At 36.0% G+C, this 20,258-nt stretch overlaps 1 protein-coding gene across 2 annotated transcripts in view; it reads left to right on the top strand.

Annotated features, from left to right (window-relative positions):
- EXOC6B (exocyst complex component 6B) overlaps positions 1–20,258 on the top strand; it is a 711,196-nt gene that overhangs the window by 502,652 nt on the left and 188,286 nt on the right. For both annotated transcript variants that reach the window (XM_082672238.1, XM_082672239.1), the window contains one exon: positions 13,623–13,764. In XM_082672238.1, the coding sequence (XP_082528364.1) occupies positions 13,623–13,764 (142 nt within the window). The remainder of the gene's footprint in view (positions 1–13,622; positions 13,765–20,258) is intronic.

The following is a 20,258-nucleotide window of genomic DNA, read 5'->3' as shown; positions in this document are numbered from 1 at the left end:
GAGAAAAGGGAAAGGAAAAGTTCTCATTTCTCATTCTGAGGACTTTTTATTCTATGGAAGTTTGCATAGTAATAATTGTTGTTATTTGTAGAGTACTGTATATTACCTCATTTCAAATTGGGAGTCACTTAAATAATTCCATGTTGTTGTTGTTGGGATGCAATGAAGGTCACCCAGCAAATCCTACCACTTTTGTGAAGACTTCTCTGATTATTTTGGCCTCATAAGCTTTTCTTCTAAAATCATATAGTACTTAGAGTTTATTCTGCTCTATTTTGCACTTAATTGCATGTTGTCCTTGATTTGCTATAGAATAGGAATACACTTTCCACTTTTTTCATGACAGAATTTTTGGCTTAAAAGAAGAAAATCATTTGACTCTATAAAATGCATAAATGGTTAGAAAATATTATGCACTCATGAAATACTTACATTTTAAGCAAGTATACCCAATGTTTTTTTCTACTGTTTTTCATATTCAGGCTCATAGGAATAAAAATTATAATAATCATAAGACATTTACTGAATACTTAATGTAAGACAGGTACTGTGGTAAATACTACACAGGAATTATTTTTATTTAACCATTATAACAGTCCTATTTTACAGATAATGAAATTGAGACGAAGGTTAAAGTTACTGTTATGGGGCATTGTATTTAATGTGTATGTTGATTTTCATTAAACCACATATCTGTACTTTCTCCATTTACGTTTACATATTTTTCTTTGTTTTGCTCTGACACTGTTTTGGACTATGGCAGTAGAACATACAAGTTAAGATTTTTGCTGATGGTGGTATTGTTGTTGTGTAATGGGCATGTACTGATTATTGGCTATATCCATTATCCCTTGTTGTAAATTTGAGTTCAAAAGACACATATATGTATGCATTTTCTTTATAAAGCAAAAATGATTGACAGGCTGATAAAGGAAATCAAGACTAGGGCGTATAAAATTATTGGCTGGAGAGAAATTCTTTAAATGGCTATTACAGTTTTTTTCTCCTTGATATGTATTGTTAAATGAAGGTTGTTTGGGGGTTCTAGTTGTGATGCCATAGCTAGTATCAGACTTATACTCTAGTCATAAACCCTTATAAAAACTGGACAAAATATAAAGTCAGGTATTGTCAAAAGAATGAATCAATGCTTGGGATGCCAATAAGAATAGGTTGTAGAGAAATAGAATATCAAAGAAGAAAGAAACACAGAAAAAGGACCAACTCCCACCCCACCCCACCCCCACCAGTGTCTTTATAAAATTCCCTTTCAGTCCTTGGTCAATTTCTAAGCTTCATATGATAGGGCACACTATGGGGCTTTAGAAGACATCAGTTGCTGAGATAGTGATAGCTGAACAAATATTCTAGAAGTTGCACAGCAGAGACATTGCAGATTGGACTCACAGAGAGACCTGATGAACATTGTGGCCTTTCGGTTTAAATATCAGTAAATCCGTTTTCAGGGATTAAGGACAATGTCCTAAGAGTAAGGGCAAAATCAGTGTAACTTTTAAAACAAGCCTGACAAAATCAGTATGGTCCACTAATAATTTAACTGCCTGCCTAAACAAAACTCAAAACGCTATTGAGGAAGATAAGATAATCTAGAGCCTCTATAGCTTCTTATCTACAATGTATGGCATATAAAACAAAATTTCTTAACATGATAATAAGCAGAGAAAACTGAACTATAATCAAAAGTTAAAACAGTCAATAGAAGCAGATAATTAGATAATCCAGATATTTATGCTAGCAAACAGTGATTTCAAAATAACTATGATTAATATGTTAAAGAGGAAAGAATGGACAAAATACCAAAAAAATTATTTGTACAGATATTAAGAAGCAAATGTGTGTTCTAGAATAGCAAAATACAAAATCTGTTATGAAGAACTCATTAGGTGAAGTTTTAAAAATGCGTTAAATGGGTTTAGCAACAGACTCAACAAAGCAGAAGTCAAGATTAGTAAACTCAAAGATCTACAAAAAAAAAATCTAAACTTAAACACAGAGAGAAAAAATAAAAATTTTAATTTTAAAAATGACAAGGAGCATAAAAGAGAAATGGAACGTAGTTGAAAGGTGTAACATATGTGTCTTTGGAGTGTCAGAAGGAGAGGAGAGAATGAAAATGTTGCAGAAGCACTACTTAAAGAAAGAATGCTTGAGCATTTTCTATATCTAAAGAATTGCATCAATCCACAGATTTTGGAAGTTCGACAAGCATTGGGATCCCACTGAGTCTTTGGCTGAATACTAACTGTTCATGTTTAGGGTGAAAAATCCATGAGGTCAGGCAAAAAACAACTTCCAGGGCACAGAAGCTGAGCACAATTGCCAGAATTCACAGAAGGAAGGGAGATGTTCAAGTTCCAACTTGTAAGATGGGAAAGACCCCACTGAACTCCTGAAGCATTCAGTAGAGCTGCCAGAAGAGTGGCTAGTAGAGGGTTCTAAAATATCATTTATACTGGGCCTGAAGTAACTAGAGAAAAGATGATTCTAATCCCTACATAAAAGTGCATGCCAACAAACCTCAAAATTTCAAACTGAAACAAAAGAAATGGAATTGTTTGCCACAACAGAAGTCAACACTCTTTAAAGAAATTCAGCAAGATAGAGACTGCAATAGGTTAAAGATGCATATTATAAAGCCTAGAGTAACACTACATGTATAAAACAAGGAGCTGTAGTTAATAAGCCAAAAGTGGAGTTAGATTCATAAAAATATTCAGTTAATTCGAAAGAAGGCAGAAAAATAGGAAAATGGGAGAGCAGATTGGATGAAAACAAAACTAAGATCAAGGTAATAGACTTAAATCCAGCCAAAACAATAAATTGTTTCTATAATTTATATTGTATAAACACTCTGAATAAATGGCAGAGATTGATTATTCTGGATGAATGAAATTATTCAACTATATTCTGCCTGTAAGAAACTCACTTTAAATTATAACGACGCAGATAGGTTAAAAGTAACAGGAAGGAATAAAGATATACCAAGTAAACAATAGTCATAATAAAGTTGAGTTTCTGTATTAATATCAGGTAAAGTAAATCTCAGAAGAATGAATATTCTAGGGATAAAGATTGACATTTCATAGGAATAAAATGGCCACTTCATCAAGAATATATTACAATCTTAACTGTGTCTGCACTCAGCAATGGATCTTGAAAATGCATGAACAAAAAACAGCTGAGGACTGCAAAGACAGACAAATTCACAATTACAGTTAGCTATTTTAACACTCCTTCAGTAACTGATAAAACAAGTAGAATATCAGTAAGGGTATTGAAGACTTGAACAGCAATATCAAACCATTTGACTTAATTGGCATTTATAGGACAGTCCACCACCAACAGCAGCCTGTTTTTTCCAGTGTAAACGGAACATTCACTAAGCTAGAGCATATTCTGGACCATAAAACAAGTCTCAATAAATTTAAAAGGAGTAAAATCATATTGACTATTTTGCCATCCACAACAGAAATAAATTGAAAATTAGTAATAAACACATTTATATAGATATAGTGCATCATCTTTTTTTAATATGATGCTGGATTTGATTTGCTATTATTATGTTAAATTTTTGTGTGCGTTTATGTGAGATACTGGTCTATAGGTTTCTGTTCTTGTTTTGTCTTTGCCTTTTATTTTGTTATCTGGGTAATGTTGATTTCATAAAATAAGTTTAGAAATGTTTTCTCCCCCATCTCTTTTGTGAAGGATTTTGTTTAGAATTGGTTTAATTTCTTCCATAAATATTCAATAGAATTTACTAGGGAATAATCAGGGACTGGAGTTTCTTTGTGGGAAGGTTTTAAAATACAAATTCAATTTCTTTATTAGAAATAAGCTCATTCAATGTGTATGTTTGTGTGTGTGTCTGTGTGTACATGTGATCAACTCAATAGATGCAGAGGAAGCATTTAATTGTCATGAAAAAAACTATCAGCAGACTAATCTAGTCTTATCTAATCTGATAAAGGGTATCTATGAAAAACCTACCGCTGATATTTTACTTAATGGCAAAAGACTGAAATTTTTACCCCAAAGGCAAGTATGTTTGCTCTTACCATTTCAGTTCAGCATCCTATTGGAGCTGGTTAGTGCAATATGGCAAGTAAAAGGAATAAAAAGCATGATACTTGAAAGGGGGAAGAATTAAACTTTATTCTTCTTTTTAAAGATAACACTGGTTTTTTTTTATTCTTACAAAATATTTATTGAAAAAATAAGTAAACCACAAGAAAAAGACTTACAAATTGGACTACATAAAAAGTTAAAATTTCTGCATTACAAAATACACAGTACAGGGGCTTCCCTGGTGGCGTAGTGGTTGAGAGTCCGCCTGCCAATGCAGGGGACGCGGGTTCGGGCCCTGGTCGGGGAAGATCCCACATGCCGCAGAGCAACTGAGCCCGTGCACCACAACTACTGAGCCTGCGCTCTAGAGCCCGTAAGCCACAACTACTGAGCCCGTGTGCCACAACTACTGAGCCCGTGCGCCTAGAGCCCCTGCTCCACAACAAGAGAAGCCACTGCAATGAGAAGCCCGCGCACCGCAAAGAAAAGTAGCCCCCGCTCGCCACAACTAGAGAAAGCCCACACACAGCAACGAAGACCCAATGTGGCCAAAAATAAAATAAATAAATTTATTAAAAAAAAAAAAATACACAGTACACAAAGTGAAAAAAACATCAAGCTACCAAGTCATAGAAGCCTTGCAGTACATAAAGCCAACCAACCAACAAAACAAAACAAAACAAAAAAAAAACCAAGAAAAACCCACTGTTGTCTATGTAGAAAATCCTGACATCTACAAAAAAAAGATATTAGTACTAATAGTTTAGCAAGATCAAAGAATACAAAGTCACTATGCAAAAAGCAATTCTATTTCTATGTACTAATAATGAAATAATTAGAATCTGACATTTAAAAAATCAGTATAATTTAAATAGCATCAAAAAACAGGAAGTACTTTGTAATAAGCAAAATATGTGCAAAACTTGTATGTTCAAAACTACAAAACACTGTTAGCAAAATTAAAGATCTAACTAAATGGAAAAGTATACTATATTTATGGACTCAATATTGTTAAAATGTCAGTTCTCCCAAAACTAATCTATGGCAGCTCTTCACCAGGCTTCTGGGTGGGAATTAAGCCTTAATGCTCTAAGGCATCCATTATATATAATAAATTAACATTTCTTATATTCATGTAAAATCATACTATCTATACCAATCTTGAGGGAATGAATGTAGATGTTAACAAGCTGATTTTAAGATCTATATGAAAATTCAAAGGGCTTAAAATAGTTAAGACTATCATGAAAAAGAAGAATAATGTTGGAGAACTTGATGCTGCCTGATTTCTATATCTACTCTAAAGCTTTGGCTATTAAGACAGTGAAGTGTTGGCATAAAATTAGACAAAAAGATCAGTGCACTAGAATGGGGAGTCTCAAAATAGACCCACACCTATGTGGTCACTTGATTTTCAACAAAGGTGCCTATGCAATGCAGTGGGAGAAGGATGAGTCTTCTCAATAGATGTGTTCAAGCAATCCAGTATTTGAATTGAAAAGAAAATTAATCTTGACATCTACCCTACACTATAAATTAAGATGGATTATAGAGCTAAATGTGAAAACTAACACAGTAAATTGTCTTAAAAATGTGTGAGAATATCTTCAAGACAAGTCGCAAAGGTCATGAGCCATGAAAAGAAAAGTTGATACATTGTACTTTATCAAAATTGTACATTTCTGATCATCAAAAAACACCATTAAGGAAGCAAAAAGGCAAGCCACAGAACATGTGAGAGTATTTGCAATACATCTATGTGACAAAGCAGTCATCCAGAAAAGACAAATATCTTGTACAAATCTCTAAAGAAATAGACAGTCTGCACTTTGACCCACTCCCAACATGGACAATAAACTTGATCAGGTACTTTACAAAAGAGGATATCCATTTGACCAATAGGCACATGAAAATATGCTTTTAACAGAATTACGCATAAGGGAATATAAATTGAAACTGCAGTAAGATGCCACTATACTCTGGTAAAATAGCGGGAATTAAAAAGACTTCTAGGGGCTTCCCTGGTGGCACAGTGTTTAACAATCCGCCGGTCACTGCAGGGGACATGGGTTTGATCCCTGGTCCAGGAAGATCCCACATGCTGTGGAGCAATTAAGCCTGTGTGCCACAACTACTGAGCCTGCACTCTAGAGCCCACGAGCCACAACTACTGAGCCCACGTGCCACAACTACTGAAGCCCGCGTGCTCTAGGGCCTGTGTGCCACAACTACTGAGCCTGTGCTCTTGAGCCCATGTGCCACAACTACTGAAGCCCACGTGCTCTAGGGCCCGCATGCTGCAACTACTGAGCCCACGTGGTGCAACTACTGAAGCCTGTGCTCTACAACAAGAGAAGCCTAGAGTCCATGCTCCACAGCAACAGAAGCCACCACAATGAGAAGCCCGCACAACGCAACGAAGAGGAGCCCTCACTCACCGCAACTAGAGAAAGCCTGCGCACAGCAACGAAGACCCAACGCAGCCAAAAATAAATTAAAAAAAAAAAAAGACTTATAATACCAAGTATAGGAGAAGATATGGAACAACTCTCATACATTCCTGGTGGGAATATGAAATAGTATTATCACTCTGAAATTTTGGCAGTTTCTAATAAAATTAAGCATACAACTACTCTATGATCCAGCAGTTTCAATCCTAGGTATTTTTCCAAGGAAAATAAATAGTTCCACTTAAAGACTATTCATAATAGCACCCAATAGAAATAACCCAAATAGATATCAATAGGAAAAATGAATAAACAAATTGTGATTTATTCATACTTCTCAGCAATAGAAAGGAAGAAACTATGGATACATGCAGCAACATGGATGAATCTCAAAAACATACTGAGCAAAAGAAGCTAAGCATAAAAGAGGACACCACTGTAGGGTTCTTTTTATATGAAGTTCAAGAAAGAGGCAAAACAAATCTATGGGGCTATAAGTCAGAAAAGTTACCTCATGGTGTGGGTGAATCTACTGATTTGAAAGGGGCATGAGGAACTTTCAGGTTTATGGAAATATTTCCTATCTTGATCTGGATGGCAGTTTTACAGGTTTTTACATATGTAAAGGTCATCAAGCTGTATATTCTTAAGAGCTCCATATGTACTGTTTGTAATTATACCTCAATAAAAGCATGCATAGCAAAAAGTGTTTTTAAAAAGATTTCTGTGTTTCTTGAAAAATGACTGAATAAGAAAGCGGAACAAGTGGATAAGTCTGAGAACCAGGTTTATGCCATCTGTTACATCCCTCCTCTGACACCTCCTTCCATCTACATCCTGAGTATATACTTCCAGTTTTCTTTTGACTATGCTTTTTCCTTCGAGCTTCTTAATTTTTTCATGACAAATTAAGTAAGGATTGTTTACCTCTATTTACTTTTTTTTTTTTTTTTTTCGGGTACGCGGGCCTCTCACTGTTGTGGCCTCTCCCGTTGCGGAGCACAGGCTCCGGACACGCAGGCTCAGCGGCCATGGCTCACAGGCCCAGCCGCTCCACGGCACGTGGGATTTCCCGGACCGGGGCACGAACCCGCATCCCCTGCATCGGCAGGCGGACTCTCAACCACTGCGCCACCAGGGAAGCCCTATTTACTTTTTGTTAGTTTTTCTTATTTTTGATTTATTAGAGGTTCACCATCTCATTGTAGGCTCTACTAAAGTCATCAAATAATACCAAATATCTTGCCCAAGATATATTAACTGTCAGCCTTGGGCTTCATTTTCTTTAGCTGTTAGGGAACATTTGTTTGTCTAAAATAGGGATTTGTGAATCTTTTAATGAGTGGATATTTGTATAAATTCTCTAATTTAAATTTAAGAATGTTCTTTAAGTAGGATTGTAATCCTTCCTAAGACATGGGTACAGTTGTGGGAAAATCAACTTGGAGAGGATATGTGATTTTTAAGGTTGTTCAGGTATAAAGATAAAGTAAGACTTTGTCATAGGGTTTCTGCAGCACATGGGAACCAAAGTTCCAAGCATGGGTCCCAGATAACAGGAACATATGGGAAGATCCAGAACTCTATCCTCTGAATGTGGCTTATTTAATGTCCATCCTAAGTAAATAGGAGGCTTAGTACTATGGGAATGAAGTGGCCTCACCCATAGCCATGGGATATTGAGGAAAAAGGAACAAGACAGCTTCCTTGTTCAGTGAAGGAAGGGGCAGGCCAAAGAAACTGTCTACAGTAGTGGTCAGGGTAGAAGGTTAAGGAATTAGAGGTATAGGTACACAGAAAGAACTAGCAATTTATAGGGTGGCTTTACTTTACTTTGAGTAGTTCTTACTTGCCTTGCTAGATCAGTTTCTGTGTCTGAACTTTTCTCTATTTCATGGTGACATAACTCATTAAATAAATAAAGAAAGATAAAATTTGACACACCAAAATGTAAGCAAGGGAGTGTTACTCAGAAAGCAGAGGAGAAATTTGGTGTGAAAAGACAGCTGTCTTTCCTGGCTCTCTTTAAACATTCCTTACTGTGAAACTTGTTAAGATTATCCAGAGAAAGAGAAATTTGGCTTTGGCCCCTTAAGTCATTTAGTTAAGATTCTTGATGATCTGGAACTCAGATCTGACCCCAGTAGGTTGACAGAGAGCTGTGGTTGGAGTCCATTCTAAATATCTGCTGTGAATCCAGCATTCATCTGATGCTTCCTTAGATGGAGAAGGGAGAAAAAAAAAATGTTTTCTTCTCGTCCTCTTCATTCCCTTACCCAAAGTCGCAAAGCAACAGGACAATGTAGCAACTACCCCAAGGCCTTTTACTGGGAGGCAGGATCAAATGATTGTTAAGAGCCTTTGGAATTTGACAAGGCTGGATTCACATCCTAGGTCCACAACTTATAAGGTATATTCAGATGGCTTAACCTCTCTGTCCTTATCTATAAGTAGAGGGTTAAATACCTCATGGGGTTCTTGTGAGAATTATGCGAGAAAATACTTTCAAAACATTTGGCACATAGTCAATGCTCAATAAATGGAAGCAGCTGCTCTGGTGATGGTGGTAGAGTTTGTGGTGATACTGAGGATGATAATGCTTTCTCTAAGCTCTTCACCTCTGCTCACTTGTATTTAGTACTATGACATAACACTTAGTATTGTGTAATTGAAGTGCGTAGTAATTGAAAGTAATGAATACTGAGCTTTCTGTATTTTGAAGAAGGAATTTATAAGATTCCTATTTGTCTTAATTGTGTTAAATTGTGCTTTTGTGTAAGAAACAATGGATGATATCTCCCTCTGTGTAGAAGAGAATGAGATACCTCCAAGGCGTAAAGTTGGGCGGCAGTGTGTACCTACTTTGCAGTCTAGAGCTATGCTTCATTTAGATATACCAAAATAAAAATGCAATAGTTTCTTTCCTTGCAAATCATGTACTTTTCAAGGAAACATAAATGCATGAAATGACAGTGCAGTAAATCATCTAGTGCAAAGTTTTATGGTACAAGTTAAGACAGTAAATAGAGAATAGGAGGTAGATGGAATAATTCAAATTAGAGGATATGAATCTGGGTATATTTTTGAAGTAAATGAGTTGATTACCAAAGAGGTACGTGGTGAAAATCAAAAAAGTATTTTCATAGATCTTGACTCATGCCCAGTGATGGTTCTCACTGTGGTCATAAGCCTGACTTTGAATTAACAACATGAATTTAGTCACCAATGTACTCTTCTTCCCTTCCCAAAACTTTTTCTAAAAAGGTATTTTAACAGGCTTGAGAAGTAGTATGAATTATTTAAGTGCTTTGGTAGTTGACTTTCAGTTCATTCAGTTGATATTTATTGGCTGTCTTGGAATACAGAAATATTGTAGCTGCATTAAGAGGCAGTATGATGTTGCCTGTAGAGCTAGTTGTAAGATACTGTGACTCAGATCTCCCTGCATGCCAGGTTCCTCATATGTTCAAAATATGATGATAATACTTAGGTCATTTTTCAGCTTTGGCATTCTGTTTCTATTTCTTGTGTAGTCTCTGTACACTGCGACTATCATAGCTTCATAAGATATAATCTAGTTGTGATTATCACTGATTTGAAACTGTTCTTGGAGGTATATGCAAAGGCGGTTTGGGTCAGTTTAGGCTTTGTTCCAAATTCTTACCCTGTCCTAGAGATTGGCAGTTTGTTCCTAGAAAGAATCTGCTCCATGAAGAGGGTGAAACCACCAATTTTTATTGCTTAGTGTGTTGATAGTTATTGCCTGGGTCTCTGTTTATCCTTTCTTAGAAAATCTATGGATACCATGGTAGTAATGGAAACCAGAAGTGAAAAAGAGAATGGATAGCAGACTGTGAATTAGCAAAGCTCCAAAATGCTTTCTAGAATTAGAAAAATATTTAACAATGAAAATATACATTTCTGCAATTATCACTGTGTTTGGAAATAAAGAATTAGCTTGAGGGGAAGTAGGGTGGAAAATGATTGGAGGACAGTTAAGTAACTCAGTATGTTAGGGTAGTATAACATATGATCATGTATAAGTGCCTTTGGCTCTATTGATTGATATAGATTTCTTTCATGTTAAAGTTAATAAGCTGCTTAATATTTTGAGATGAATAATGAGTCTGAAGTGTCAACTAACTTACACTAAATTACACTTCTAATGAGTGGTAGAGATAAAAATTCAAACTTGGGACTTTCTGACTGTGAGCTATCTTATTTTCATTTTATTAGGCCAGTTTCCTTTCTCCTTGGCAATCTGTTTTGACCACTGGAAACAAGCCTTTCAAATGCTGTCTTCTCAGCCTCCAGCTTAATTGGGCTTTTAGCTCTTTGATTTTTACAACATCTCCATGTTCAGTTTGTTAGGACCTTTAAGTGTTGGCCTTGGCCTAGATAGTTATGCTGGACCACAGTTAAAAAGCATGCCCCAGCAGATACTCAGTATTTGAAGAGTTGGCTCCTGAACTACAACTGTCTTACCTGTTTGGACCTAGTTTTTATGTCTTGGATAACCTGTTAACCCTGTTATTATCTGGATCTGTTTTTCCCCAGCTGTTCCAGTATAAGGCAGTATAAAATTTAGTGTTGCTTTTTAGGTGATGAGTTACTGGAAAGATACGGATTTAGGATGGGGTAGAAGTAACAAATAGCTGTATGACTTTGTCTAAATTTCTTAACCTTACGGAGAACCTTCGTTTATTCATCTACAGGAAAGGAATAATACCAACTGCTTGGGTTGATTGTGAGAATTAAGTGAAATAACATAAGATGTCAGCTGCCTAAGTATAGCACATCTTGGGCATATAGTAGTGTCCAAGAGACAGTAGTTTCTTTCCCCTTTTCTCTGCCTTCTGATCTGCAGTGTTGTCTCTGGACATCTGCTCTAGTCTATCCTCATTTCTTCATTGCACTCCCACTCTCACTGTTGAAAAGCCATAGGGCTTCTCACAACTTTGATCTGCCCCCTCTGATTCTTCTCATGGGGCATAGCCTGACAATTATGTTGAACTCTATGGCTCCTTGGTGATACCTGTTCCAGGTCTCCAGTGGGTTTAGTTGAAAGCATGCCATTTAATATGGATTTCTTTTACGTAACTTTTCTCTTTAGGATTCTTTATGCTTCCATTGCCTCGTTTCGACTTGGTCTCTACGGCATTCCCTACTTAAGTATTTCCATTTGTTGTGTTAAATCACCCACAGAGTGTGGGTCTTCAGAACCTACAAACAGAACCATAGAGGAGAAACATTTTTAGAATGTGTAATATAATAGGTCATTGTTTATTACTGTTACTTTTATTCTATAAAATAATATTTTAGTCAAATGAAAATTTAGAAGATATTCAATCTCACAAAATAATCAAAGACAAAAATCATAAAGTATCTCTTGTTTAATTAGTAGAAAAATTTGTAATAGTACTCAGTGCTGGTGATTATGCAATTAAGTGATACTCTAGGAAATATCTAGGGACATTGTAAATCAGAATATACCATAGACAAAGCAGTTTATAGTTAGATATTTGGAAATCTGGCTTCCACCTGTGTTCCTCTTCACGTATACACATGTGCATTCTGAATCACAGTACATTGATACCCCTCATTCTAGTAGATTTGAGAAATAATCTTAAAGGAATTATCCAAAGTATATAAAAAGTCATGCAAATTTTAAAATTCATTCTGGTATTATTTGTTATATGTTTTTCCATTTAAAGCCTGCTAACTTTTGTGGAAGGTCCTGGCCCAGTGAAACATATGAAAAATATATATATTAAAAAAAAAAAACTACAGTCAGAATCTGGCATTTTCATGAAGACTGACATTACTCTATGAGCTACTCTGTTTGTAATAGCAAAAGAAAAAAAAGAAAAGAAACAACCTAAATCTCCAACAACAGAAGAATGGACAAATAAATTCTGGTATACTCCTAAAATGGAATACTGTGGAATAATTAAAGGAATAAACTACAACCACACGTATTTCATTTATAAACATTCACATTCATAACATTGAACCAAAAAAGCAAGTTGTAGAAGGACATCCTTTGTAATACAGAAAGTTTCAAATACATAAAATAATAAAAATATTGTTTCTTATTATATACTTGTCATATAGTATTTTTATAATACAAATGGTATACTCAACACAAGAAACGGTCACCTCTGGGGAGAAGGAATAAAATGATTTAAGGAGGTCATATAAGGGCTTTAACTATATTTGTAATGTTTAGTATGTACATAAGTGTTCATCATATAATTCTATATATCTTTCTGAATGACTGAAGTATTTCATGATTTCAAAAAAGAAGGATCCACTGACTAATATGAGGACTCAGACTTTTTCAAACTTATCCTGTTTTTCAGACTAGATGATAACAAAAATAAAATGGGTATATATCTGGGGAAGAAATGGATATATCTTTCATGATGTATAACTCAGACCTGGAACTAAGATATAATTCACTAGTGTAAAGTGAATCTTTTAAAGAAGATGGTAAAATACTAATTTTAATATCAGTATTTAAAAAATTAGCTTAGAGTGTGTGTTCATAAACCTCAGTGTTTATTTTTTAAGAAAACAAAATTTATCCTTTTAATTATTTTTTTCAGAAAACCATTTTGTTTTAAACCATTCTTTTCATTTTATATGTGTTAAATCATAAAGTAGTAAACACTTTGGTTTCAAGATAAGTTAGGAATTGTTTACATTCGCTTTTTAAGAATTATGGTATTTTTAGAAAGGACTCTTTGAAATTTATTCTCTGTGGAAACATTCCTTCTCAGTTTAATTAAGATTTTGAATATTGTTAATCTATTGTTGATTTAGGAAGAAAGCACTTCGTAAATAAATAGCTGGGCTTTATGAATTTTAGCTGAGTGTTATACTGACATGACTGATGGTAATGGAGCTAAATATTTAAGATGTTTGCCATGAGGTCCTATTAATTTCAAAGTTATTTGAATGCAGGGGTTATCATGATGGAGAAAACCTTCAAAGAAATTGCTAATTGAAAAATAAATGATTTTAATTTTCGTTGGAATTTGATTTTAATCCATCAGCCTTATGATTTACATTCTTGTATTTCAGGGAAAGGTGGCCCAGACAGCATGTATGTCAGCTTGCAAGCATTTAGCCACGTCCTTGATGCAACTTTTGCTGGAAGCTGAAGTAAGGCAGCTCACCCTGGGAGCATTACAGCAGTTCAACTTGGATGTCAGAGAATGTGAACGTAAGACAGTAAACCATCTCTTCGCTTATTTGTTTTACCTGCATATTCACCTCTGTGGAAAAAGAAGTTTTAGGTCTGTGGGGTTTTGGTCCTAATGGAGTCAAAGAGTACTAGAAATAAGAGTCTGTCACCAAGCTAATTTGAACACCCAAGAGTGCCTAGGCCCATATGTAGAACAAAGAAGATCCCTGGCATGGAAGTTTGCAGTCTAGAGGGGGATACAAGGCAGACATGCATTTAATACACACCAAAGAAAACCTGATTAGTTCAAAGACTTCAAAGAATGCAGTTCTCAACCATTTCCTTTTTATGTTGTATTTGAAAACTATTTTTTCGTCTTATCTGCAAACTCTTCTTAGTCTAAAGAACAAATGGAGTATGCATTTATCAGTCAGAAATGCTTTCTATGACAGGTAGAAACAGAAAACCTTAGACAGAGTGGTTAAACTAAATAGGTTTTATTTTTCTTAGAGGCAGTGAGTTGCTGTATTAATTTAGTTGCTCAGTGATGTCATCAAGGACCCAGGCTCTTTTGTTCCCTCTCTTCTGTCATACTTAGAATTTTCCTCCTCATACATATTATAGTCAGAAGGGACTCACATTCAATGCAGGAGGGAGGAGGTGCCAGCATCACTTGTTTTTTTATTTAAAAAATTAAAATCTTTTCAGTAAACCCCTAACAAACTTCCCTGTGTGTCTCATTGGCCAAAATATAGTTGTGTGGTTGCCTCCAGCTCTCAGGGAGACTGGGAGGTTGAGTATCTGGCAAAGAGAAAGAGGAGCATCATTATTGACATAGTTGATTTATCATGAATTGTCTACTTGGAATTAAACACAAAATCAGGCTCTGGTTAGCAAGAAAGAAGGAACAAATGAAGAGTGTTGTGGTGCTCGTTGTGCCATCAGTGAGAAATGAAAATGAACAAAAATGATGACTCCTGGAAACTTTTTTCTGATTCTAGGAAGATTAACATAGTGGAAAATTACATGAGTCTGCTAATACTTCTGCCCCACCTTTTAATTTTTTTTACTGTTTATTGGTTTCCCTTGGTTGACTTTTTTTTTTTTTTTTTCTGGCCACACCACACAGCTTGCAGGATCTTAGTTCTCTGACCAGGGATTGAACCTGGGCCCCCTGCAGTGGAAGCACGGAGTCCTAACCACTGGACTGCCAGGGAATTCTCCCGCTTGGTTGACTTTTGATGGCTGGAAATTAAGGCTTAATTGGCTATACTATTTTTAATTAATTAATTAATTAATTAAGATTTCCAGTTCCAGCCATCACAGAGTAACAGGTATCAAGGTCACCCTTGTGCCATAAACAGCTATAAAACTGGATAAACTGTATGAAACAACTCTTTTCATGCATTAGACAGCAGAGAGCACAAGGCTATGATCCTTCAGAGGGGAAATGTACAAGGTAAGCTTGACATTTACTCTTGTTTTCTGTCTGGGGGCACTATCCAAACACAGCACAGGAAAGTACAGCTGGAATAAAAAGCAGTGTTTTGCACAGAAACCACCCCCACCCAGGAATTGGCTTATAAGGCTGTTGAGGCAGCTTAGGTTTGTGGAGAAAGGTACCTGAGAGCAAAGAGTTGTTTAAAGAAGTTGCTCCAGAAATCTGCATTGGAGAGCCCTTGAGTCTTTGATCAAAAACCAAGTTGCCATGTGTGGTGTGAGACTCTGGGAGGCTTAGCGGAGAATAGCCACTGAGGATCTATGAGCTGAATAGGAATGCCAGTGGTCACAGAGTGCTAGGAAACACTGGAATTCTGACCAACTAGAGTGGAGAGACCACCTTAACATATTGTGCTTTCAGTAATACCCCAGAAGGTTAGGCATTAAGAATGCTATTCAAGCTCTAGAGTAAGAGCTAATCTTGAGCCACCCTAATAAAGTCTAATAAGAAAACTTGACAAGATAAAGGTAATCTGCCAGTAAAATAACTGCCTGCCAAAACACTCAACAATCTTTGAAGGAAGAGGAACATGAAAAAGTTTTCAGATTCTCAACCGTATAGCATCTACAATTTCACATCAAAAAACTAAAATTCGACATACAAAGAAGTAGGAAAATATGGCCCATAACAGAAGAAAAAAATAAACAATAGAAATAAACCCACTGATTATACAAATGTTAAAAATAGTGGACAGGGCCTTTAAAAAACTGAATATAAATATATTCAATAACTTAAAGGAAAAAATGGATATAATGCATGACTGGAGGAAATTTTTTCCAGGTTTGATTTAAAAAAAGTATTAACTCACTGATTCAAAAAGCTCAACAAATCTTTAGCAAGATAAACATATAGCCACACCCAGGCACATTATAGTCAGATTGCTAAAAATAACAGCAATAAAAGAGAAAATCTTAATAGCAGAAGAAAAGACACATTATATAGTAAAGAGCAATGATAAGAATTACTGCTAATTTCTTATCAGAAACAGTGCAAACCAGAAGGCAGTAGAGGAACATCTTTAAAATTCTGAAAGAAAGAAAAAAAAAGCCTGTTAACCTTAACCTGAAAACTCTATCTTGTGAAAAATATCCTTCAAACATAAAGGTAAAATATAGACATTTTCAAATAAACAGAAGTTGAGAAAATTTGTCACCAGAAGATCTATACCACAACACATTTAAAAGGTAGTTTTTCACGTTGAAAGGAAATTATACTAGATGTCAACCCAGCTCTACAGTGCAGATTACATTGTTCAAAGATGTCTACCACAATATCTCTTTTCCTAGAACCGGGAAGCCCGGTTTTTCTTTTTTAATTTTATTTTTTATAGAAGTAATACCTGCTCTTTGTGGAAATTTTGGGAGAAAAAAGTAACAAAAAAATTATCTCATCATTCAGAAATAAGTACAATTCCAGGGCTTCTCTGGTGGCGCAGTGGTTGGGAGTCCGCCTGCCATTGCAGAGGACACGGGTTCGAGCCCTAGTCCGGGAAGATCCCACATGCCGCGAAGCAGCTGGGCCAGTGCGCCGCGGCTGCTGAGCCTGCGCTCTAGAGCCGGCGAGCCACAGCTGCTGGGCCCGTGCACCACAACTGCTGAAGCCCACGCGCCTGAAGCCTGTGCTCCTTAGCAAGAGAGGCCACCGCAGTGAGAGGCCCATGCACCACAATGAAGAGTAGCCCCCGCTCGCCTCAACTTGAGAGAGCCATCACGCAGCAGTGAGGACCCAACACAGCCAAATAAATAAATTAATTAAATAAATTAATTAATTTAAAAAAAAAAAGAACTGGTATCTGAGATTTAAAAAAAAAGAAATAAGTACAATTACAGGGATTACATCCAGACATGATAACATCCAACAGCCACAGAATTGTTTCTAGAAGCCATCCACTGGATTCTTTGCATCTAGTTAACCAGAATTGTTTTACGTGGCTCTGTCTTAACCAATTACTTCCCAGGAGAATGAAAACATAATGGTTGGCTAAACCAGTCAAGATTGATTCTTAATGTTGAATACAAAGTCATCATTTTCCGAGTCTTGAGGAATAGTAGAACCTCATTTTGATATAAATAAAAGGGAGAAAAAGGCTTTGGGGTAGGTGACCAACCATTACCAATGGTTGAACGGCAAAGCCTGATGAATGATTGGGAATAACTCAATCAAAGTGACTGCATTTTTGATAGAGCTAAAAGGTAAAGAGGGATGGAGGGTAATAAGCTAAAATATATGAGCCTTGAGGAAGAGGAGTAATGGTCTGAGAGAAGCACCAATGAATAAGGAAAATGCCCATCTTATAGCCTGATTCTGAAGTACATTTTTTGCAGAAGAATGAACAGCTTCTACTTTAGAGAACTATAGGTGAATTGGCATCCTTAGCAGAGAGCCAGCTTTCAGTTGACTAAGAGGTAGAGAGATCATTTAATGAAAAGGTGGAAACTATGAAAATAGTTTGTTAACTATGGCAGAGGGTTTCCAGAGAGCCAGTGTCTTGCCTGAAAAGCCATTCAATATTTGTAATAGCCTTTCAGACTTAGGATCAGCTTGACACTAACATTTGTGAGGCATGGCAGTGTCTCTAATAACCATATTACCACTGAAATTTTTTCCCCATATATTTAGAGCCACTAAGGTTCATTGATTTAGAATTTAATGTTTCATTTCTGATTGGCATTAATTTGTCTGTCAAAAAACTTTCCATGGACATTTATTTTAATTTAAAAGAAAGAATTCTATGTCTTTTGCTATACCATCCCCCTCATTTTCTTCTTTACATGCTCAGTGGTCTATAAAAAATCTTAAAGAAATGATACATAAGATTCACATAACTATACAGAGGCGTATAAAAGCAGCCCCAAATGACAAGATAATTAACACTTACATCTTTCTACCCAGTGGTGTGTACGTGAGGTATTTTTGCTATTGTCTGTGAGTCATTGGAAGAACTGTGTATAGGTCCTGAAAGAAATAAAACTTTGGACAAGATAGAATGTGAATGTATCTTGAGTGTTTGACTCTGAGGCCTGGGCTGCCACTTTGTTAGATCCCAAATACATACAGGAATTATATGCATGCAAGCCTGAGATATTCAGCTAGTATAGTGTAGTCATTAAGAACACAGATTTGAGAGTCAGCTCAATCAGATGTTCAAGTCACCATTTCTTTTTAGTGTGACCATATATAAATTATTTAACCTCTCACAGCCCCATTTATGAAATAGGAATAATAATAGAACCTCATATTACAGGAATGGGGTCAGAATTAAATGAGATAATGCATAAAAGGGTTTATTTCATGGCTGGCAAAACATTAAATATGCAATAAGGAGTAGCTTCTCCTGTTATCATTATCAGCAGCAGTAACAACAGCAGTAATAAATATACAGCAACTCTCAGAAGGTCTTTTGCAGACCACGCAGACCTTTGTCTGTAGTTTGTGAATCAGTTAGGTTTGGAGATGCCCTTTTATTCAATGTAAGTTTTGCTTTTTGTAGTTATCTGTCGAACTTCTGTAGTTGTTCTGAAAGTTACCATCCAGAACTGATGATTTTCTAATTCTCAGCCTATGCTTTTGCAAGAAATCAATTAGTTAGCTCAGATGTTTACTAGAGATGGTAACTACTGCTTTGGATACCACTATCTAATAGGAGTGTTGTTGATTCTTACTGACAGGCTAATCAAACCAAGTACCTTTATGGTGAAGATTATGAGGATTTAGGAGATGTGAAGAAAATATTCCTTTCCCTTTAAAAATTGACAGTGACCTCTGGGTATTTCTGCTCTGTATGAATTTCATCTTATATCTCCATATGTTCGGAAACTGGATTTTAAATACTAGCAGGTCTTGATGACCTAATACTTACCTCCTTGATCAAACCTGGGCTACTGTAGCATTCATGTACTAGGATGTTCAGTCTGTGTCTGGATTTGGAATTTCCAAACCTTTTTCTTTGTATATTCTAAAGATAAGGAGGTCTAGGTTCATATTCCAGCTCACCTACTTGTTAACGACGCTTATTCAGTAATCTGTTCATTTATTCAGCAAATATATGTGGAGCCCCAACCCCTACTTTGCATGATACTACATGCAAAGTACCATGCTGGAAGCTTGAAAAAAAATGGGAAACCATTGGTGTTAAATAGGAGAGTGACTTGATTAGATTTGTGCTTTTGGAAGGAACTCTGCAATTTGTCGGGGGCCTCAGAGATCAGTTATAAGGCTGTTGCAGTAATCCATGCTGGAGATGATTGGAAGCTTCAGCATATTTATGCATCATAATTCAAGCCATTGGAGTGAATAAATCAACTCCTCTATCCTCCCTGAGTCCATCAGTAAACTAGAAATATTAATCCCTGCTATAGTTTTCTCACAGTATTGTTATGAAGTCAAATAAGATACTACGCATAAAATCATTTGTAAACAGCCATGGAAATTTTATTTATTACAGCTATCACTTCTTTATGCACGTGCTTTCATGTGTTTTTGTCTTGTTTTCTTTCCCACTTCCATTGTTATATGGTTTATAATGTTAAATATTTCAGTTTTTAGTTGTCTGCTCAGGTTCCTATATTATTCAAAAGATTGGCATATTAAAAATATAATATAATTAATCCAGATCCAGGGGACATTTGGTTGTGAGGAAATGCAGCAGCAATTGCATCTTTTAAAATTTAGTGTAATCCATCTTTTCGCAGGGCCCATCGCCTTTTGCACAGAATAGACCGAGTCCCTGTACAGAAAGGTAATAGAATGCATCTTGCCAAATTCTCAGTTCTTTGATGGTCAAGTTAATATGAGCTTGGGAACAAGGACTCCAAAGCCTTTCATTTCACCCTTCTTGCCATAATAGCCCTTACTTTACAGGTCAGGAAACCAATGTGGAGAATCTGCCTAAACTCAGGATTTAATGAAACAACTTTAGAGTAGATTCATGATCTCACTGAGCCTACTATGATATAAAATATTAGCAGAACACCATTTGTCACTTAATTCCATAGACCCCACTCTAACTGAAAGATCAGATTGCTTTCTGCAT

Source organism: Grampus griseus, assembly GCF_964374135.1.
Source record: "Grampus griseus genome assembly, chromosome: 15".
In the NCBI taxonomy this organism is placed as follows: domain Eukaryota; kingdom Metazoa; phylum Chordata; class Mammalia; order Artiodactyla; family Delphinidae; genus Grampus; species Grampus griseus.
The sequence above is the reverse complement of the archived record's forward strand: the minus strand, read 5'-3'. Positions and strand labels throughout refer to the sequence as shown.